Consider the following 23,991-nt stretch of genomic DNA (forward strand, 5'->3'; position numbering starts at 1 on the left):
TTTCACCTGAAAAGTTCCTTTATTAGTATCTGATCTAGTGGTTGGCAGCCCTGCCCACAGCAGAGAGTAGGAACTAGACAACACCTTTCAGTTCTCGTCCATCTCAAGCCATTCTGTGGTTCTCTGAAGCTTGAGACATTTCATTTTGGACCATCACAGAGGGCTGGATGGATCTGTACCTGTGTGTGTGTTTGTGTGTACTGTGGGCACTGCTCCAAACAATAGCCACTCACTTCTTCCCATTAAAAGAGTGCGGATTTTCAGGAATGCAGCACAGAATCGGAGCACTTTAGCCTGGATGGGGCTTCTGTAGGTTCCCTCAATCACACCTCAGCCCTAATGGTCCCATTTTTATGTCGTGGCTCCGACGGAGCCCATCAGCGCCTGCCGCCAGGACTACTTGGTGAACCCATCGCACAAGTGAACGGCAGCTCCGTGCCTTGCTTGAGTGGCAGCTCTGGGGCATCACCTCCTCCTGCTTTGCTGAGTGTCATCCCAAAGGCGCGAGGAAGGCATTCGCTGCCGTCCGCGTTCCACAGCGATGCGAGGGGATGTCCCGCACTCGGACGCACAAAGGGGAGGAGGCCACACGCCCTGCCTGGCTTCCCCGGCCGCCCCGCCCCAGCGGGCTGCACCGGGACTCCCGCCCAGCGTCCTCTTGGGAACGCCAACGAAGCCACGGCTGGGGTAGGCCGTCCCGTCCCGCCCGGCGCGGTGCCGGCTGTCGGTTGGGCAGCCTCCGGGCGCGCTACCTGCGCGGCGCCGCCACGTGAGCGCCACATCAGCGCCGCTCCGCGCGCTCCGAGCCGGCAGGCGCAGCAACGGCAGGCGGCAGCGGCCGCGCTCCCGCTCGGCGGCCCGGGAAGATGCTGCAGTCGCTGGCGGGCAGCTCCTGCGTGCGGCTGGTGGAGCAGCACCGCTCCGCCTGGTGTTTCGCGTTGCTGGTGCTGGGCTACCTGCTCTACCTGGTGTTCGGCGCCGTCGTCTTCTCCTCGGTGGAGCTGCCCTACGAGGACCTGCTGCGGCAGGAGCTGGGCAAGCTGAAGCAGCGCTTCCTGGTGGAGCACGCGTGCCTGTCGGAGCAGCAGCTGGAGCAGTTCCTGCAGCGGGTGTTGGAGGCCAGTAACTACGGCGTCTCGGTGCTCAGCAACGCCTCGGGCAACTGGAACTGGGACTTCACCTCCTCGCTCTTCTTCGCCAGCACCGTGCTCTCCACCACGGGTAAGGCGGCGGCGGGCCCGACAACGCGCGGCGCCGGAGGCCTCACCGAGCGGGGCTTCTCCGGCTGCCGCTCGCGCTCCCGGTACGTCCCGATTCCGGGGCGGCCTCCCGCGGGGAGCGTGGCGGCTTCAAGGGGACCCGCGGGGCCGCGCCGGGCCGGGGCCTTGCGGCGGGAGGGGGGCGGCGAGCAGGCCGGCCCCGGCCGCGGGAGGAGCGACCGAGGCAGGGTAAGCCGGGGAGTCGTTTGTTTCGCTGTGGAAAAACCAACGGCTTGTGTGGGTGTCTGGAAAGAACGCATCTGTAATCCGCTGGGCCTCCGTGTCTGGGCGTGCTGCCCTGCCGCACCTGGAAGCCACGCTCAGCCGGCCGGTACCGCCGGGACAGCCAACCGCGGGGTCCCTGCTGCTCCGCCAGAGGTCCGACATTCCGTCTTAATGAAACATGGGGTGTTTTCGGTCTGAACTCACCCCTCTGGTTCTGTGGGTCAGTGTCGGATTTGGAGCATCTCGCAGTGGAGGCGAGAAGAGAATCTGCATGCCTTGCACCATACTATGGTGCAGAGGCTCTGAGTAGATCTCGTTTGCAGAGATGTAACTTTCATCCCACCTGCCCTTGGCTTCAGGAGGGCGTCGGGCTGCCTTGTGACAGAGGAGCCAGCAAATGGCTGTAGGGCAGAGCCGGGGACATCTGAGCCACTGCCCCGACTTCCCAGGAGCTGTAGAATTCTCTTGTGTAAGAGGTATCTCTCATGGATTAGTGCTACCTCCCACGAACATCTACGCTGGTGTCCTTGTGCATGCTAAATTATTAAAAATGAAGCTGTATTTTAAGCCCGCCCTACTTAGCACCAAGAGCAAAAGTACTGACTTTGCGCAGTCCTTAAAGAGGCAGGCACTGTGCCAGGTTTGTTCCTTCCATCCCCCACCCCCCTCCCAGGAAGGTGCATTTAGAAATCCAGCTGGGTGCCCATCTTACAACTTCTCACTTCTTTTAGAAGCACTCGTTAGGGGCTCAGCCTCCTTTGCGTTTCTTTCAGTCTGAACTGGGGGGGGGAACACCCAGCTGTTAAATGTCAGTGGTTTGGTTTGTAGCTGTTTTTCAGTGTGGGGGTTGTTTGTTGCTGGGTTTTTGTTTCTTTACTGTCAGTTTTGGTTTAATGTTATATAATGCTTACTTGGTGTAAGCAATGTTATTGGTATTTTGGAAATTTTGAGGCAGTGTTCCTTTGGCCAAAGTTTTGATAAGCACTTATTTTTCAAAGCAGTTATGTTCCAGGTATGGTTGTAATGGCCAGCCTCCCTGAGAAGAACAGATGCAGGTGTTTATGCTGCAAAGCTGAACTGTGAAAACCTGCGTGGCTAAGTTCTTCACTAAACTCATTAGCAGAAGCTCTTGGATTAAGAAGAGCTTCAAAAGTCCACCTAAAAGTTGTCCAGAGTGCTGCCTTTCTTACGATCCAAGTCTTGGCAGTCAGTTGCAACTACTACAAAAGATGTTTTTTCCACTGCCCCAAAGTGATCGCTCGCACTACTAATGCAAATTTAATCAGCTGATATCAATAATGGCCTTTACTGTTTTTGCTGTGTACTTACTTGATCTTATTTTGGCATTGCTTGAATTATTGGAACAAGTATTAACTTTTTTTTTTTTTTAAGTCACTGAGTATGCAGATCGGGTTGTCTGCTTATTAGTTTGTATTTAACAGGAAGGTAAAATGTTTTTTTGACAGATGTGATTGTGCTGGTCCCAAATGATGGTACCATGTTTCTGGGCTAGGAGAGGCGATATGAAATTGCAAGGAGCGCTTGGAGGATTTTTCCTTAGGTTCATCTGATGGAATTTGCCATTCATTGTGTAAATAAATGCACACAGATGACAGAGCGTATCCTGCAGCCTTTTAGTTTTCTATGTAAAATGTTTAGGGAAAGTGTTTAATCTTTGCACCCCCAACTCCACTTCTTGTTCTCTCATTTTATGTGCACTGGATCATCCTAACTAGAAAAAAATCCTCGAAGAAGATGATAAAACCAGTTAAGAATTCTGAAATATTTTTTTCAATGCAGAGCATTTGTAAAATAAAAACAGTGAGGTAAAGTATTACTTGGAAGAAATTTGTATGGGCTGTGTGTGCAGACTGCCCCTCGACAGCCATAAACTGCAACACATTCCTGCTGTGGGCTGGGGGTGAGGCTTCAGCAGGCTGCAGCAGTGGCTGTCTCAAAACCACCTCTGTTTGCTCTTGTATGTAAAAATACAAACTTTATGATGGTTTAAACTCGGTTATCTCTGTCCAATGGAAAACTGAAGCTTCCTTGTGCTGCTCCTGTGTGTAGCACTTGTGGCTCATTTAACTACCTATGATAAATTGCAGCTACTCACCAGGGTGGGGATGCCAAACTTTGGGAGGGAACTTGGTTTCTCTTGTAGGAGTAGTTAGTTACTTAGCAACAGCACTCACAGGAAAATGTGGTTTGCTGGAGATGCTGTAGGAGACAAAACTAGATTGTGCTGAGATGTGTAGTAGAATGGTCTTTATACTGGCGTGCTGGTAAGGAAAGTGAAAGAAATGAAGAGGTGAGTGGAGAAAGATGCCAAAGCAAGCTTAGTTTCAATGTGCTAACTGTTTGGATGTTGATTTAGGATGTGAGGAAACCACATTCTTTTCCCTCCTTTGCTTGGAGGGATTTGAACCAGTGCCCCTGGGGAATGGCTTGATGTTAGCAGGCACTGTAGGAACAGCCATAGCTGTTAGCTGCCTCCTTACAGATTGATGAGGAGATGGTCCCAGAATCAGGCGTGGAGTCCAGTCGCACTTCATAGCTTTAGTGATTGTGCACAGAATGAAAGAGTCATTTTGTCTGCCCGTGTGTCTGCCCTCCTCCTGGGGTACATTTCCATTTTTACTGACCGCAAAGCAACTCCAGAGTTGCCGCTGCCCTATTTTCATCCACTCTCAGAGTTAAGCTGCTTTCATCTGGGGCATAGGAGAGTTTTAAGATGAGGTCTGCTTTATGCTTTTCTCAGGACGAAGATTTGAACTAATAGTTTTCTTCTCTCTTTAGAAGGAAGTGAAAAAACCAACTACCATTGTATGTCTTATGAAGCTGTAAGAGGAAACAAGACAGATAGGTTGCAGTAATGCTGAGAAGGTAGATTGGATGCTTTGTGTCACAATCTTTATCTTACAATACATGGCAACATTAAACGCAATCAAAACAACATCAAATTTAAAACTATTAGATAAGGAGCTTAAACTTAAGAGAACAAAAGAAAAAAACCTCCAACTCCGCAGCCTCTCTGAGATTGAGACAAATAAAAGTCATTTAGGTGACTATTTCCAAAGTGCTGGTAATTGTCAAAATGAATTGTATTAAACGTTTTGAGAAGGAAATATCCTTTTAATGCTTCAGGATGTGAGTTGATCTTTACTTATCAGAGATGACAGTTCCAGCCAATAGCCTGGTTGCTTTACCTCTTGTATGCCTGAGACAAAGCTCTTGTGTTCTCTACTGACATAGAAGGTAGCAGAGAGGAAATCCGGGTCTGTTCTCTTGTGCAGGCATGTGACCACAGCCATCAGTTTGTACTTGCTAAAATAAACGATGGCAACCCTAGCTCTAATCCAGTGTTCATGCTTTGCAAGCCAATGAGTAGTACAGCCTATCTCTTGGCAGAAACCAGAGAAGCTATGGAATAGCATTACTGTTTTACTGTTCAGAGCAGTGGTGGCTGGTGATGGTTGGAGCGCTGCTTTTACCTGCTCTGTCCTCACTTCTACATCCCACTGTGCTGCCTGCCTTGCTCTTATCCCAGTGGTGAGGAGCTAGTCCAGCAGCTCTCCATGCTGGAAAACTATTGCTGCTGCCTCTCTCATCCTTCTGTCAGGTCTGAGGTTGTTTTTCCTCTAATGGAGGAAAAAAAAAAAAGAATGAATGAAGCAGTCCATCGAGCCTCGTTTGATACACAGTGTAATTGGCATCAGAACTGAGTTGATGGGCTTGTTAATTGACTGTAAATGTTAATTTTATTATTTATTTTTGATAGAAATCTACAGGATTTTCAGTCTGTTGGCTATATTTTGTTCTCTTTTTTTTCATTTTGATCCGCTGCATCATCATTTTAATCATCCATACTTTTTTCTTATAGAAGAACATCATAGTCCTGGGAGAAATTCCTGGTTAAGCCCCTGCTCCAGGTTGATTATAAAGTAAGCCACAAGCTGCTAAACCATATAAAGACCACAGTGTTTGTTGACATGTACAGAAATGAGATCTTCTCAATTCGAGAAAAACCTGAGCAAGTTCTCGTGACTTCAGGTCTAGAAAGTAGCTATAAAACCATTTTTTTAAAGAGTTAGCTGCCTAAATTCCTGCTGTGTTTCTGGGCCTGATGTCAGCCATTATTTGTACAAGGTTTAGTTCCAGCTCTAGAGTAGTTAATGGTGATGATCCTGAAGACCCTGTGGGTCTGCTGCTTTTCCACCTGAGAACCTAGCACGGATGTGAAAGCAGTGAGAGTGCTTAAGTAGTGCTTCCTGACAGCAGCAGGGGGGTGAGGCTGGGCTGTGAAACAGGTTTCACCAGCAGAACAGACCAACCCAGTAGTCTCCACACCACTCTGTTTAGTGTGAGAGAAAGCAGGGCAATGTCCTCCACTGAAGTTGCATGCTGTGTTCCAGCAGAAACTTTTAACGGCAGCTTCCATATCTTTCTCTTTAAGATCATGAGTCTGGGCTGATGTTAAGATAATGGAGTGTAGAGACTTTATGCATCCTTTTACTGCCCTCTGCTACAGAGCAAAAACTTAGAGTAGTTTTCGAGCAGAGTTTTACACCATTACAAATGTGGCTTTTGAGAGAACTCATACTCTGAGAATGGGGTTTTGTCATCTCTTGCTCCTTGTTTGCATTTCATGTTCTGCACATGAAATGTATTTTCTGAAAGTATTAAAAATAACCTGAGAAGCCAAAAGGAAAAGGCTAAAAAGTAGCACGAAACTCGGAAGTACATGAGGTACCTGAGCATTTACTTACATGCCTTTCAGTTATTTAAATAGTATTTTAATCAAATCGGTTAAGCAACCTTAAATTCTTTAATAAAATCTTTGCTGTTTCTGAGAACCTAAGTGTATGTCTTATTTTCAGGGAAAAGAACTATTGAAATGACAGGTAGAGTAATATGTTGTACAATGAAAAAGTCACTCATTATATATATGTATTTTTATTTTATGTATTTTTTACGAGCAAAAACTTAATCCTAAGAATGGATGAACTTAATTCTAAGAATAGCTTCAGGATTCTGACTTTTACAAATGAAAACTAACATCAGGAAGCACTTATATTTGAGAACTTTGTTTCTTTCTTGTACTGGCTATATGGTATTGCTGACTGTTATGCTGAGGTAAGTATATAGGGAGTCCTTTTCTCAAATCAATACAAAAATATTTTGTTTAAACGCTGAATATTTTTCAGCGTTTACTGTAAAGGAACTACATGTAGTTGGCATCGATGTGATGGTATGCCATTAAAATAAAAAGCTGTGCATCTGATTCAGCTTAAATACTTCCTGCAGTGTTGGTAGAAGCTGAATGCCAGGTTTTTCTTAGAGAAGCATGCAGTGAGGGTGAAAGCGTGAGCACAGGGTTTGTCTTTCATACCTTTGAGAGAGAAAAATAGTTTGATCTACAGAAAAACTTCCCAATTGCTAAACGTGGGGGAATTCTGGCTCAAGTGCATGTCAGCACATCTTCCTTTCCATTGCAATGTGCCTAAATGTGACACATGAATGTCCTGAAGCTAAGTGAGGTACAGAATTGCAGGGCAAAAGTCTCCTGTGTCGAGGAAAAAGGAAGTAGCCAGACAACAGTGAATGTAAAGTTTACTGTTTTACCAAGTTCTTTGCTTTTGTTTCGTTCGAGTGTTAGATACCTACTGTAGTTGGTTTAAAATGCAAGGTGATTTCTCAGCAAGATGAAAAAGTGATAAGACTTCAGGTGAAGGCAGTGCTGAGTTGAGTGGGACTTATGTATGCCTTTATCTTAAAGCTTGTATTGCATTATCTCTTACGTGACGGTTGGGCTAATACTGTGTTATTTTAAACCTACAAGGAACACTGAACACATTTTAAAGTATGATTGCCGGGTTCAGACATTGCAACATACAGTACATAGTAGTGCCAAAGTCCAAAGGCAAGCTAGAATGGGTGCTTTCCTTTGTTTATTATATAATTTGAAAAGGGATTTGTTCCTTCATAGCCACCAGATGCAAAGACAAGGCTAATATAATTTTGCCTGCTCTGTAATAGTAGGCTGGGTTCATAGGGGTCATGGCTTTAAAGAAAGCTGGAGTGGAAAACTGTGTGTACAAACTTTTACCTGTAACTTCATAAAAGGCTGAAAAAAACCATGAAGATTCCTTGTTGTGTTGAATATTAACATGATAAGGCCACGCAATCTCTACTCTATATTATTTAAGTAGCTGTTAACCAACAGTGTATTATACAAGGAAGGGGTAGGATTTTCCTGTTGAAGCCTACAGCAAATGAGAAAACAGAGTCAAATCAGAGAACTACAGTTTCTCGTAGAATCTTGGAAGCTTCAGGCTGTATGATGTACTTCTGGGCAAATAAATTTGAAATAGTTTGGAGCATGTCTTGTAACGTATTTTCATGGTCATATTCTAACTATCAATATTCTGAGATTCAGAGACGTGTTGTTACTATTTGAAATATGTTGCTACAGAGAATGATGCACAGAAAGGAATGCAAAATGCTGTCAATCATCTAAATGGTTAGCATTTGGTAATGAAGCTCTGTTATGTAAGAGATCCTGATGCACACAGGTGGGTTAATCAGTGTCTTTTGAGAAACCCTTGCCCCCAGCCAGTCTTCTAGTCCATTACTTCAACACCCATTAGGCAAACAACGTGCAGGAATATCTGATGTTATGTTCTGTGAATAAGCAATTCCCATTGATAGGAAAAGAGAAGATCTGAGGATAGGGCAAGTTCTTGCCTTATTTTGTTATGGAGTTATTTATTTATATTCTGCCTATGTATAGTGCAAAAATCTCTTAGTCAGACCTTTCACTGCAGCTGTTTGTACTAATTGAAGCCAATTACATTTTTGGGTCAAGCTTTCTGGGGTAATTGCCATCCGACAGTTTTGCATGCTGCTTAGAGGAAAATGTCATTCACACTAGAAGTTGTTATTAGTAATCAATCTCAACCAAAACTAGGAACTCTTTACATCATAAACAGATGTTTTATTTCCAGTTTTTAGCCTTGTATTATGCAATGTTCTTATATGTCATGAGAGAGAGGGTGATAATCTCTATTGTTTTAGAATTGGCTGTTATCAGTAGATACTGAAGTATTTGCATCTAAGAACTGCTTTGCTTTCTAGGGCACTTGCATTGTGTTCTGTGTCTTGTGTGATAGAGTGGCACTTCTGTATGCATTCTGCAAAAGGATGATATAAGGCAAAAAGGAGAAAAGACATCTGTGTAAGATTGCGTAGGAGTGATCAGGATGGGGGTATATGAATCTTGCCTTGCAGTTCTCTGCTCCTAGGCTGTGTTCTTTTACAGTAACCTGCTTATTTTCTGTCTTGCAGATACACTTCCTCGTGACGTCATTTTCTTGCTTTGGATGGTTGTGGGAGTTGTTGTTGTTATTGCTTGTTTTGTTTTTGTCACTTATACTTTTCCTGTTTAGTAGTGTAAGTGAAAACTGTAACTACTTGGACAAGGACTTAGAAACTCTGTATCGGTCTGTAATACATACTTCTGTATCTTTTGTTCAGTGGAGACTGTAGACATATTCCCACTCCCAGCTAGGAGGTTGTACCGTTGTGTACTCAGTGCAGATAACAAGACTGTTATCAGTTAATACAGCCCAGATAACTTATGAGATGCATGAATTAGCCTTTGTGGCAAGAAGGTAGAGTTTGCTCAGCTTTAGTGTGCTGGTTGCCTGTCTTTATACATACCAAAGTGTTTGCTCAGGATGTGTCATGTCCTGTCCGTGAAGGGAGGGAGGAGTGAGCAGATTCACTAATCCTCCTGGTTAGATTAAGGTGAAACAGCATTCAAGGTCCATACATAAGAGGAAAAAAAGATCAACATTAATGGGAGACTTCTACAAAACAGGTATGGTACATGTGTTGGCCTTCCCACAGTTCTGTAAATCTAAGCTGTTGGATTTGGTAGGAAATTCAAATAAGCCTTGCACTATTGAACAACTTCGAGAGAAAGAGGAAAAGGAATAAGAGAAATAAAGGCAGACAGGAAGATCACCAGACCTGAATCCAGTGCCTGACCTGCCCCTGTGGTGCTTCGCGTGGTGTAGAACTGAGATGGGCAGCAACAGCAAAAAAGGGAGAACGGGCCAGGCTGGCCCACCTCACAGCCCTTATTTATAGCATCAATGCAAAGAGGGAAGGGATGGTCTCCTTCTGGCCTCTATTTGGATTTCTAGTTGACTCCAGTCTCTGCCAAGTCTGGAACATCAACCACCAGCCCAAACAAAAAAGATGACCCCAGGCCCAGTTCAGTGACAGAATGCTTCTCAGGCATTGCTCCGGACTGTTCCAAGAGTCATTGAGACATCAGCTTAGTTGTGCCTGGACTCATCCCTTAAGTGGGTGAAATAAAATCAAATGTGCAGAGCTGCATAACAACTCTGCTGCAGGAAAGAGAGCAGCTTGGACTCCTGTCTGCCACCCTATGGCCCTACCTCATTCCCTGTGCTAGGTCTGTTGCTTCCTGGATCACAACAGTTAGCTGAGTCAGCTTTTCAGCCAAGGGAAAAAGTAATCACTTTCTGCAGGATTAGTTTGCTCTGAGTCGCTGCGTTTAGATAAGCTACAACTACTGCAATAGGCATAGGCACACAAAGGGAAAAGACTTTCTTTCTCAGCAGGACATCTTAGATTAAATCAGATGCCTCATGTAACAATTTGGCAGAAGCACGGGAAGAATCCAAAGTGTGCAGCCAAATTGACAGCAGACGTAAGAAAGGGGCTGGCAACCTAAGAACATGTTTCCTGTACTGATGATGCACCTGACAATTGCTGACTGCCCCTTGTAAAGAAGCATTGTTTCAAGCAAGATTAAAATGACAGCTAGCAAAGCTGAAACAATTTAACAGGGCTCCTCTCTTTGGTAAAACAGGTGCCATCACTGAAGTATTTCTATACCCAGATAGGAATCTATCTGCTGTACCTCATATGCATGCATCTTGAGGGACCTGTGTTTTTTCTCATTAGGTAATTAGTATGATATGATAAATTTCATCATATTTGAAACTAATAAGGAACTAATGCAGTCATACTGTCCTGTTTAATTACTGTTCATAAATCCTGATCGCTGATGATTACAAGAAACTGGATGTGTTCCTGGGGCCAGATGCTCGAGAAGAAATACTTCCCTTGATAAGAAGTGCAAACTGTCAATTTACACATTGCTGACCTGGGCACTTCAGTGCTAGGCCTTTATTTTGAGATTACCAGACAGCTTATGACTTTCTTCTCCCCACAGTATACAGAGGTCTGAGAGGTCCTGCTTACAGCATCCCACTTCCCTTAGTCATAGGTTGCATCAGTCTAGCCTTTTTCTTGTTGGGCACTTGCAATTGCACTGATAGAAGTGGGCTAGGTGGTTGCTAGGCAGGTTCACATGCATATACAACTTGAAGGTGCTGGGACTTAAGGAAATGAGATCTGAAGTCTGTTACTATAGTTGCAAGTATTTCCAAATACATCAAATATCTGTTCTGCTGTGTTCATGTCTTTATATTGTTGTCTTTTATCTGTAGTTCGCTATTTATCTATAAATAATTTCTAGTTGAACATAGCTATCTGTGCTTCTTCATCATAGTACGTGCAATTACCGTACTGTTCTTTCTTCTTGCTTTCCTCTTACTTGTTGTTGGTAGCACACATACAGATGTGATTATCCTGCCTATCCCAATTCCAGTGTGACTAATTGAGTTTATGGTTCCTGCAGTTGGTGTTTGCTATTATGGGCTGTTCTAAACATGTGAATGATTCAATATCTGTAACATCTGCTTATAGTTCAGTAGCTTAGCTCTCAAGGCAGCTAATTTTCCCCAGTTGGCCTTGCAAATTAATGTTCTGTTTTGAGCATAAAATGGTGAGTATATCCAGCTGGACTTTATACAGATAGCAGAGTACCATCAAACATTGTATTGAGAACTGTGATTTAAAATAAGCCAATTTGGCCCCTTTGTAAACCGTATATTTTAATTTTAGAAGCCATAAGCGTAAACTTCAGGTTAGAAATAAATACTACAGATGGAATATACCTTCCATGAAAGTGGAGACTGATGCAGATTAGTTCCCTATATTTTGGTCAGTTGATTCACTGATTGCTGCTGGTTGTGTTGATTTGCTTCTTTTTGCTTTTGCTCTGTTTGATTTTGAATTCTTCATTTTTCTAAGAAGTAGCTATTAAAACTATAGGTAGAAAGAGGATCTATTTACATTCAAATGCATTATCGCATCTGATTGGTTTGAGTTTGAAATATTGAGGCATCTTGTGAATATATGTAAGTAGTGCTTGTCTTTCTCTGCCAAATGAGGGAGCTGATGCTAGTCTTTTCCCTGAGTTCCAAGTATCAAATAAGCTGCAAGATTAGAAATATAAATTCCTATTCCCCATTGTATTTAGTAGCTAGCACTTTCTTCCATGTGAGAGTTGCATTTTAATGGAAATATGCTGCTTACGGATTTGTTTTCAACTTCCCAGCATGAAATTGCTTAATTTTTATTGCTGCATGATAATTCTTTACTGCTCACAATACCAGTTTCATTCACTGTTTTCATGCTCTGTTCTTCCTGATGGTGCAATAAAGCAATTTTTGTTCCAGAGTAGAGGTGGGAAGCATACTAATATGCAGCTGGTTGTTTCTTTTTATTCCCAAATGATAGGAGGAACAACTGTGGCTCACTTCAGTGCAAGAAATGATAACTTAGCAAGGCTAGATAGGTATTCTTCTCTAATTAGATCTGATGAAAGTACTGCAGTAAGTGCCACTGCAACACATTCAAAGCTTTTGACGCCTCCCAACATACATTCAGGATGGTACCAGGTGCTCATTATCAATTTTTAGAAGCCTCTTCCCAGTAAGCAGCACTAGACTTGTTCTTTTCAAGCTGAGTAATGTACTGTACAGGTGCTGGGCTCAGCAGTGGCAGCTGGCACATCCCTCTGAGTATACCAAGTGTAAACAAGGTCTTTCAAGTGCTGGAAGACTAAAGTAGTTGATAGAATTTTAAATCCCATTTCAGGAAAATTAGAAGAGGTGGGGAAGGAGAAAATGGCAGCATAAAATGAAACCATGGTTCCAGACCTTTTCCAAGACAGAAGCAGCTCTATCTTCTGCTAGTCTCTTCAGAATGTGTTTATCTTCACAGGTTCACTGCCGCTTAAACACAAGATGCATTCCTAGGTTACTAAATTGAACTTATAGGTGTCATTGTTGCAGACTGCAACAGATGAAATCTGGAAGTATTACTGTTGTTCAAGATGTATCACTTATGCTATAGTCAAGGAGAAAGTATCACAATGATTTTGCTAAATTAACATATGAAATGAGAAAATGACTGTCATGTACAAAGTAGTGACTAAATCCATTCAGTAACGTCACATTCTCTGTTCTACCAAAACATTTTTCATGTGAAGATTTATTTACTTTTCCTCCACACTGAACATTTTGGGCTTTGAATCCCAGGAAAAACTGCAGAAGGGTTTGTACCTTTCTCAGTACTTCCTTTTTTCTTTGATTGCTTTTTTAATCTTGGCAATCAGTTGCTGTGTTCATAGCATGTGTTGCTAAACCTAAACAGAACTAAAACCCTAAACAAAAGATAAGCACAAAACCTCACCTTGTTTTCTAACATTCACAGGACTACAAGTAGATGTTCCATACTAAAATCCATTCACATTTCTCTTTTATCGAATTTTAGTTTTTGAGGCAGAGTTTCTTCTCTCAGGAAGCATCCATAATAAAATAGTGTGGTGGGAGGGAGGGGGCACTTTGGTACAGATTTTTTGACCATCTGTTGCCTAGCAGGCAGGTAAGCTAATGAAACAATAATTGGAATTTTCTTTGCTGAATTCTCTGAGGAGCCCTCAGGAAGTCTAACCTTGCTTTTGACCTGTTGGGGTTATCTTTTATTCATCAGGCTCTTGTCATTTTCGTATTCCTTTTCCCTCCACATTGAAAAATGAAGCTGAGATTTCGGGGAAACTCCTGATACAAGATGCATGTTGCATTACTTCTGCTAAATGACTGCTGGAGGCACTTCTTAAAATGTGGTTTCAGATAAGTATTTCTAGCAATGCGCTGTTATTGAGAGGTGGGGGGAAGGCCAACACCCAAAGTATTCTGGTTGGATTGCATTTTAACCCTTATAGGGTCTTAAATCCAGAAGAACACTAAGAGGAACCAAATCCCTGTATACAACCTTAGTAAGCTTTGCTGCTGCTGTTCTTAACTGGCAAATGCAGTAATGCCTGTGTATCTTTTGACTGTCATCTGTGATAGAATTGAAGCCTGAATGCTTTGACACATCAAGCAGACTTGTCTACTGAATACGCTCACATACCTAGTCTTTGTTCCTGTCTTGAGCACTGTGTGAAGCTGTGTAGAACATGAAGTCTTTAATGGCACATCTCTTCACAAAACATGTTTGAGTCTACCAGGACTCTGTCCAGCCCCCACAAACCTCACTCTGGGCTCAAGGTTTAGCATGCTATTGCAGTATTTTCACAATTAATGGTTTCATAGGAACAGGGTAGCTTACAGTAAGGTATTAAAAAATATATATATATGGTTTTGTGTTCACACATGGCAGTTGGGAAAGCTCTACTAGCTGAGCACCTGGAGAACTCAAGCTTTTCCTACAGAGCATGTGTCCTTTCTATTGGCAAGTTTAATAGCCCTGGAAATGGAGCATGTGCCTCACCTGGAGTTGTGACACCTTGTTTCACACAGGCCCTTTTGCAGGGATAAGCAATATGCTTTTGTTTAGACTGAGGAAGTCCTCTTGGGCTGCTGCTAAGTGCCTTACTGAGATGTAATGTATCCAGGCAGGATTAGGGAGATCCAGTGTCAGGCTGCCACATGGAAGAATGCCCTCATTTTTCACTTAAAGTTATTACCTTTTGAGTTGTGTTTCTCTCTAACCCTGTAATGAAGAAAAGATGTTACTTCACCAGCCGCTCACCAATAATCATGTGGGGTATGGAAGGGACTTAGTAATTTCTGTACTGGCTTTTTTGTCTGTATTTGGCTCGTGTAGTAGAACTGCCATTTACGCAGCTCTAGTAGAACCCATTTTCCAGTGTAGCATTGGGCTGAGCACTTCCTTATAGCCACTGGTGTGTGACTAGTTCCTCATTATAACTGCACAGCAGTGATGGAAATATTTCACACTACATTAAATAGAAACTATAGGTAATAACTGACTAAAACAGTAGTCACAGTAACTGATCAAAATGTTACTAGCCATTCAGAGTGCCCATCCAGCTGTAATCTTTGCATTGGCACATATGGTGTGATGAGTGAGACATCGAGTGAACCATGTGGTGGGTAAAAAGTGTAGAATTAGACTAGAATTAAGAAAGTATTACAATTTCTTTTGGGTTGACCTTGTTGTGTCTAGTTTCCTTACAGTTTATGAAGTGTCCTTGTATGTTCTTGAGTGATCTGTGGTTCAGGGAGCCACATGGAGCATTAATGCTGTCATCACCTGTCTTTTGTCTCCATGAGTCATTATGGCACTTCAGAAACTATTTATAAGTGAAGGTATTTCCTACAAAAACTGGAGCCCATCAGAGAACAGGAAGCATTTCTCATATAAGGAACTGCACTTTTAAACTGATCTGGCAGGGGCCTGCTTAATGTGAGTGCAGGAGGTGATGTTGCAGAGGTACTGAATTTAACAGAGGTTAAATTCATTTTCAAACTTCTAAGGCTGGTGAAGTCTACCAGATTTCTTAGCCTTGGGTGGGTACATCTGCATTAGGGCTTTGGTTCAGGTCAGGAGTTTGCTGCTGAACCAAGTCTCCAGATGGTTCCCACTGGTGGTACACACCATGGAGTGGCCTTGGAGCATGTGAACTGGATTCCTCTTCAGTGGAACAAAGCTGAAGGAGGCAACCTTGGAGAACTGTGAAGTGCACCTCAACTCCTAAAACGGGCATCCAGTCTCTGCGAAAAAAGTAAAGCAGATCTTAAGCTAAACCCCCACTTGCCCAAACATAATGACCTTAGGCCCATGCAGTCAATTGTTCTGCTGTATGGATCCACATCCACTGTGCTAATACAAACAAAGCAGCTATGCAAGTCTTTTTGCCACATTTCTTTCTTCCACTGCTATAATTGACATTTTTATAGCTAAAGTAATTTGTTCTGGACAGGAGTTGGCACTAAAGATTTCCTTTTTCATGACATCTTGTTATTTCTCCTAATGCCTCTGTTGGGTATCAACACTGTCAACATTTAAACAGAAAATTACCATTCCTAAGTATATACTTTCCAAGGGTCCCCCTGAACTGGCTGCAGCTTTTCTCTAGGTGATTGAAGTGGTAACAGGGTAGTTGTACTGCTAAGTAATAATGTCACTTGTATTTAATTAAAGAAAAAGTTTTTAAAGTGCATTCTTGTATTAGTATTTATGGATGGAGATAATAGCTAACTCACAGGTGGAACACTGCAAAGCTATTTTTCATAAATCTTCAGTAATGTTTGGGTTTGGTTTTTTTTCCTTGTTTGTACAAACATGTTCAAATTTTAATCTCTACTTGAGAGAAAAGATTAATAATAATTCATATGAAAGTATGTCAGAATTTGAGACAGAAATAAAAGGATTTTTGTGGTTTATTGTTATTTGTTCTGAATATTTACAGTGGCACGGTTCCTCTTGATGCACAATTGATATAGGAAAGAAAAGGACTTGGAAAGACACGCCTGTGCCACAATTTTGGTTTCCTACCCAGAGTATTTCATGGTATGTAGAAAGATGTAGGGCAGCCTTAATATCACACAGGCATGTGGAGTGTTGCCAGCAGATGGAGGGAGGTGATCCTTCTCCAATGCTCAGTGCTGGTGATAACACACATGGAGTTTTGTGTCCTGGTCTGGGCTCTCCAGCATATGAGAGACATGGGGCCACAAAAATGATGACAGAACTTCAACATCCCTTCCCGTCAGGAAAGTCTGAGGCTGCTTAGCCTGGAGAAGAGGATGCTTAGGGGGATCTTATCAATGTCTATAAATACATGAAGAGAGAGTGCTAAGTGGACAGAGCCAGACTCTGTTGGAGCAGATGGATCCAGAGGTCCCCTCCAACCAGAGCCTGTGATTCTGATTCTGTGAAAATATGTGAAAAAATGTGAGTCTGATTTTGAGACCAGGAGCTTTGAAGTTTTTCTTCAAAAGGGAATAGTAATGTGTACATGCTGTTTTTTTTTCTCTCCCATACCGCCCCATTTAATAACGATATCCATTGCTATGTTTTTGTTTTTGTTCTTTTTTTCAAAATTGCTTTTTAAGTGTTTTTCTCATTGATGATTGCTATTTTAAAAATGGAAAAAAAAGGAATATAGGTTAAATAGTGATTATGCTGATATAGACTGTCTCACAGTGCTCAGTATAATCATTCCTTTTCCACTGCATTTCTAGTGTGATAATGGGCAAGACTTTCTTACTGCTTTTGTTTTAAATAGCTAATTGCACGTTGAGTTCTAAATGCTTATAACATGCATTTAAAAATATAATCACAAATTGTATTTTAAAAACTGACTGATTTTAATGTGTGTTTTTTTTTTTTTTTTGCTGCTAAGTATTTATGTATTTCATTTAGGTAATTTCCCAACAGAAACGTTATCCTGTGCAAAGGTTAAGCTCAATAAGACCTCATGCAGACTAAGCTATTCACATAGGATTGCTGTGCTTTCTGAAAATGGATGTGTTATGTGTCAGTAGGTCACAGTGCTTGTTTAGGCTGACCTGTGTCATGTTAGTCAGGACAGGAATTAAACAGGAGTGTTTTTTTGCCAGTGGTGATACAAATCCATTGGCAGTTCTAACAATACCAAATGTAAGATCATAAAGCAAATGTTTTATCTCAATGTATTTACCTAGGTGTGGGGAATATTCCTTGCTCTCCTTCAGACGTTTTCCACAGTTTTATTCATTAACATCCCCTCTTCCCAGAATCTCTGGGCAGAGTTTCTAGATCTGTTTCTTTGGACAGGTGAAGTATTCCTTTCTGTGTAAGAACAGACGTGGTAACCTTTATATGCTTTACAAAATGTAAGTGCTTTGATGTACAACTGTTCTGGTAGAAATCGGTTTTGAAGCCACCTTTAAATGTAGGCGCCATTACATCTACGTAATTGGGTTGATGCCTTTGATCCTGACAGCCATGCAAATGACTTACACAATCTTATTACAAACCTGACTGCGTTCAGTGCCATTTCCAGCTTATTTGGTGCAGCAGGTAACATTAATGAGCTCATTATATGAACCAGGTCTTTCTGAGCTAACTCCAGACTTAGGTGGTAGGACGGTGGTTCTGAGGAATTAATGGTCTCTGGCACTGATGACTAACTGCAGTAGAAGATGGTTTCAGAAGGAACTGAAGCTGTGTACAGTCAGTCAGTGGGCTGATACAAGTCAGTATGTTGGAGCCTCTGCTTTGGAAGAAGCTCCTGTAATTTCACACTGCAGTTGTAACTAGCAAATGGCAAAACAGAATTTTCTGTTCTAAGAAGTGATGAGGTGAAAAATCATTATGGGAAAGATGTAATTCATATGATTCATTTAATCGTTTAAATTTTTTTTATTTTATTTTTTTTACCACTTTTATTCTACTGACATTGGAGGGAGCTGAGCAGCACTAAATCAAACCACTTCAGCTGTGGTTTTAAATCACCCTTAATGCTGCTGTGTGAGCATGGACTTAATGATTTCCTTTATGGCAAAACTGGCTTAAGTGGTTTCTGCCACGCCCTTGGTTGCCTTCCTAATTAGGCTACTGCAGCTGTTTGAGGCTGCACCATAAGCTTTAATTAGTGAAATGGAACTAAGTTTCAAACAAATTGCTTCCTCACTTTCCCTCATTTTTTTGACCCAGATCACTTAATCAGTTCAGTTTACAGCTGCACACAGAACCAGTTCCATTAATGGCTCAACTGAGGAGGCAGCAGAAATGTGATGTAAATGGGATTTCCTTTGTTTAAAAACGCCCACCATAAAAGGGATTTTCTTCTCCTTCTTTCAGAGTTCTCAGACTTGTTTAATGAAACTCAATTGGTGACCTCTTGAATTTTTGCTCCTGCTTTTTTTCAGACAACTTTAAAATGTCTTCTTTTAGTTGTTTCCATGAGTCTTAAACTTCTGAGTGAAAGTTCTGAGAAGCCCTTTCTAGTAGTAGCACAGCACTACTGATTTGCACTATTTTTTAAGCTATGGACCAATTTTCACCTATTTTTCCAGTCCTTCAAATTCTTCCCACCTGTGATACAGAGAAGGAAGGTTTATGTCTCATGGTGTGCTAAGAAGTTGTTAACTACCTGCCTATGTAGTCATCCCTAAAGTTGTTCACTTGTTTCTCCCAATGCGTAGCTGGTAGAAGTAGAAAAGGCAGAATACCTTTCCCTGAAGACAATTTGAGTCTGAGTAGATGGTTTGTCCTGTTTAGATGTGATGCATAATGTAGTGTTTCTTTGGAATTTCTTTCATTCTGTGTAGTAGGTGACTGTTAACAATCTGCTCATTTGTGGCCCAATCAACTGCTTGCCTTTACATAAACTTCCTAACCAGCAACTTTCATCATGTTGTTGTCGAAATGAATTTCGTTAGGCAGATTTCTGATCGCTTTGGTTACTGTTGTGTTTCTTTTTGCAGTGGAAAAAGTAATTGAAACTCCTTTGTGATCTCTCTACCATCAGCTGGCATTTCCCTTTAGCTAAGAAGATTAAAGGCCAGTTATGAAGGATGTATTTCAGTGTGTAAACTCATAGAAAATTTCAAAGGTTTATAAAAAGAACCGTGTAATATCTATGTAAATGTTATCATTGGCCACCATCATATTTCAGTGAGTCGTATTATGCTTGGGTTGAGTGAAGGACTTCTGTATAACTTTAAAATGTAGCATATAATTCCCTCCATCTGCTGTGATGTTTTGAGATTGTGAGCAGACTTGAAAGGGCTGACTCCTCCTCAGGGGTTCTGACTCAAGCCATCAAAAGGATGTGCATATTGCTAGTGTTGTACCACCATATTTGATTTGGCTGTTCCAGCAGCTGAGTGGATGTGTCTGGGGAGGACAACTAGAGTACCTCCCTTCTGGCCCTGAGTAGCTCAGTGTTGCAACACTGCTACCTTGAGCTAGGAGAGTCTGAAGGCGCAGTGATTTGGCAAAGCATGTGAATGGCAGAGGAAAAGCACCTGGCAGAAACAGACAGCGCAAAACCTCTGGGGACTCCTGTGTAGAGGAAGTCTGCTGAACTATGAAGAGACAAAACAGTGATGCTGTACAACTGCTTAGATTGGTTGAAAGCATTATGTGAGGAAGGTTAAAGGAGAAAGCATCCAGCACCAACAAGTACCAAGCTGACACAGGGTGTAAGATTAGCATGGAATGGTTTAACACAATGCTGGCCTTGATGTTGTCTGCCAGCAGCTGGACATTGTTGTAAGCTTCTTAGAGTCTGTGAAAAACTAAGTATGGTGGTATATTTTAACATGCATGATATGGATATTGGGTTCAAAAAGGCTTGGACTAATTGTACAGTTCAAGCATGCATTTAATGATAGGGACCTGAAGTTGTAAGGAATATTGTAGATCTGCAAGTTTAAGTTCTGCTTGTGGTGTATAGCTTCATAGTATCTTACCATCCATAAAGTTGCCAAGTTTCATCTTAAACAAAACTGAGCACTGAAAGTGCTTGACTGTTCCAAAACTCTTTTCTTAAGCTTAGAAATTTTTTTTTTCTAAATTCCTAGATTAAATTTATTCATGGCTACATCAAAGCTGTTTGTTTGTGTGGCAGTATTATTATTTGTCTAAAAGGATTTCTTTTCCCTTGGTAATACTGGTCTGCTGATGCATTAAGGAGGTTGTGTATCAATTTTCAGTCCCTATTCAGCTTTGCCAGGGAAGCCAACTACTTTTACCCTTTTCTCATAAACAGTCTCTATTCCCATGGTTTGTTTGTTTGTTTGTTTTTTTAGTAACCCTTCTCTGTTCTTCCTCTGGTGTCAATTCATTCTTAAGCATGAATGTATAGCATGAGGTAGGTTAGTCCAGATGAGGTCTGATCTAGATCTTACTCAAGTAATACTAGTTCTGTTTTACTGAAGGCACCCCAATGTGATACAGCACTGCAGTTATCTTTTTTTCATATTTGTGTCAAATGAATCAATATTACATACCCTATAATGAACTCAAGCACACATCTATTTGAAACAATACTTTCAAACTTTGTGCCGATTGCCTGTCATTAAAAATACTGTCAGGAAAAACAAAGTGACTGAAGGGGACCTTTTGTGAATATAAGAGAAAGATTAAACAAAGAAAGAAAAAAACAAAGCATCAGAAAGAAATGGTTAGTTCTTGAGGCAGAGGACTGTCACAAGGGGTGTTTCTCAAAAGCTTCTTCTGGGATGAGTGCTCATAAATGAGCTAGAAAAAAAGACTAAAGACACATAATTAAGGTTGTAAGGATGGAAGACCACTGGGCAACTGGATCATAAAATAGCACTGGAAAATGAGTAGGATAAAATGTTAAATGAAGTACATAACAAATGCCATTATAGTTTTACATTTGAAGTTATGGGATCTGCTCTGATGAATATTGGGATCCCTCTGAGGGTCAAGGCCTGAGGTTCTGATGGAGAGGGCCAAGAAAATGTCAGCTCAGCACTTACTGGTAGACAAAAACACCAGTTGGATGTCTGACATTACAAGGGATGGGGTGGTACAGAAAGTGGAAGCTTTACTGTTCTTTTCCACACCCATGATTTGTAATTAAAACAAGGCTGAGTGTACTATTAATGGCATAGCTGCTAGTGCTGTGTACAAGTGTATACATGCAGTATTTTTGTCAAAATAAGCATTAATGCAATTACTTTCATCATTTTGAAATACAAAAATATTTTTGGATTTTTCTTTCCTCCTTGCCAGTACTTAGATGCTGTTTACCTGCTTAAGCTAGGCCAGCAAATCCCATCACTAGTTTTTATTTCATGCAGTATAGCTAATATCAAATGGATACATGAAGTCTCAGCTTTGACTCAGCCTATGTTTTCCCTCTGCTTTATTCTAGGTTATGGACATACAGTGCCTTTATCTGATGGAGGGAAGGCCTTCTGCATCATCTACTCAGTCATCGGGATCCCGTTTACGCTGCTTTTCCTGACAGCAGTGGTACAGCGCATCATTGTTTATGTCACCAGGCGGCCTGTACTCTATTTCCACATTCGCTGGGGCTTCTCCAAGCAGATTGTTGCCATCATCCATGCTGTAGTCCTTGGGTTCATCACGGTCTCATGCTTTTTCTTTATCCCAGCAGCAATTTTTTCTGTGCTGGAAGATGACTGGAATTTTTTGGAGTCTTTTTACTTTTGTTTCATTTCCCTGAGCACCATTGGCTTAGGAGATTATGTGCCAGGAGAAGGCTACAATCAAAAATTCCGAGAGCTGTATAAAATTGGAATTACATGTAAGTGTTCAAGCTTACCAGTTACCTAAGAGATGCTTCATTAACAGTGAAAAAAATTAGGCATTATGTCTCTTGTGCAGAGTTGGTGATTGTTTTGTGAGTTGTCAGCTTGCAAACTGGGTGTTGTAGGTAACTATGCAATGTTGCAACTGAAGGCAACTTTAGGCAGCTGTGCTTTAAATAGTCAGCTTCTTAGTTAAGAAAGGAGAAGCTGAAAACAAAATTCCATTGTGCTAAAAGTTACTTACATACTCTCCTACTAATAATAGCAAAAAATGTTCATATTACTGTTATGGAAATGGATAGGAGCATGTAGAGCTAAGATTTCACAGAGCATCACACAGTCAGAAAATGATCCTTGTAACTCAAGGTCATCCTGTAAGGTGAGATGACAGGCAGACAGAGATGAAGGAGGAATGGGAAATGGAAAGTAGAGCAACATTTCTTACTCCATTTGTAACACAAGATAGCCAAAGCTGGCACTGGGACATACTAGCTGTCAAAATGAGACAAATAGACTGAAATGATGATACAGCAAGACTGTGAATGTTAAATTATAATTACTTAATTAGGTCTGACACAGAGGAGAGGCACAGTGATCAGTGGTTAGACGAAAAAGTAGAACCAAGAAAATGATCTTTGTGTTGACATTCTGAATGAATGTATTTTCTTCTCTGCTTCAGGCTGCACAGTCCTCGTTCAGTAGAGGCACTCACTGAAAGATTTAAGCAGCCAAAACAACAAGCCATTCTTGTCAGGTCCATGTCTTAGGCTGCCATGTCTGTACCTGGACTCCCATATCTGATCCAGTAATCATAATGTAGTCAAAGTGCCCATTAGCTTGGTTTTGTGTTTTGTGTTTCTGGAAGTGAGTCCTTGAACTAACCAAAACTTAACATGAACCTACTGAGATTCAACAAGTCGAAGTGCAAGGTGTTGCACTTGAGTCAGAGCAGTCCAACCTATGTGTACAGACTGGGAGAAGGACTTGAAGGTTCTGGTGGATGAAAAGCCAGACACGAGCCTGTAGTGTGCTCTTGCAGCCTGAAAGGCCAACAGTGTCCTGGGCTGGATCAAAAGAAGGGGAAGCAGCAGGGGGGTGATTGTTACCCTCTGCGTTTGTGAGGATCCATCTGGAGTACAACATTTGAATCATTTCACATTTTTTCCTTTCCCCATCCTGTTTATCTTACCTGCGGTAGCTTTTAATTATTACCCTGCTGATCTGCAGAGTTAATCTGGTGATGCTAAATGATCAAGTGAGTAGTGGAAGTTATGCATAATAAATACATGGTAAAAATTCTGAAACCTTAAAAGCCATAAGGAAGACATTTGGAATTAACTTCTCTTTCTTTCCATCCCCCTCCCCCCCCCTTTTTTTTAACTGAAAATTCAAGTTTTCTTTTCAACTTTTCATTTTCAAGCTTTAGAATGCTTATAAAATAAATAGAAGGAAATTCTAAATGGAAAAAGTAGCCTGTAGGCAGTGATGCATTTCTAAACTGTTGGAACAGGTCATAGCTTTTGAACTTGCCTTTCTTCTCTCATGCAAACAAATCATGGAACCAAATACGATGTATAAAATATTTTCTCTTTCTGAACCTAAATTGTTTTCCAAGAAAAGTTCAGGAGTTCCAGAACTGAAAACCCTTAATGATTAATACTGGTTTTCCAAGGAAAATGCAAGTGTCCTAAATTAAGTGTTGGATTACCTGGGCAGTGTTTCAGAGATTATTAAAAGCTCTCATTGCAGATTTATAGATGTCTTTTAATTGGCATTGATACGTGTTATTGCATACCTCCCATTTGAATTCATGAGATATAGCTTAAAAACAATTCATAAATTTTAGCTATGGTGTCAATTTAGATCAGCACCTGATATTGCAGTATTGATTTAACAGTGCTCCTGGAAGAGAGAAAGAAGTGTTATTTTTAGTGGATAATCTGCAACTGCTTGTAAAATATTTATGCCTTTTGCTAACAGAGCACTGTCCATTTGTAGATTGTAGAAATTAA

General features: G+C 41.5%; 1 protein-coding gene across 1 annotated transcript in view; it reads left to right on the plus strand.

Annotated features, from left to right (window-relative positions):
• Positions 1–746: 746 nt before the first annotated feature.
• KCNK1 (potassium two pore domain channel subfamily K member 1) overlaps positions 747–23,991 on the plus strand; it is a 28,716-nt gene continuing 5,471 nt past the window's right edge. Inside the window, exons 1-2 of the mRNA XM_072332387.1 lie at positions 747–1,221; positions 21,580–21,975. Coding sequence (XP_072188488.1) covers positions 867–1,221; positions 21,580–21,975 — 751 coding nt within the window. The 5' untranslated portion in view covers positions 747–866. The remainder of the gene's footprint in view (positions 1,222–21,579; positions 21,976–23,991) is intronic.

The sequence above is a fragment of the Excalfactoria chinensis genome, chromosome 3 (assembly GCF_039878825.1).
Source record: "Excalfactoria chinensis isolate bCotChi1 chromosome 3, bCotChi1.hap2, whole genome shotgun sequence".
NCBI classification, from domain to species: Eukaryota; Metazoa; Chordata; class Aves; order Galliformes; family Phasianidae; genus Excalfactoria; species Excalfactoria chinensis.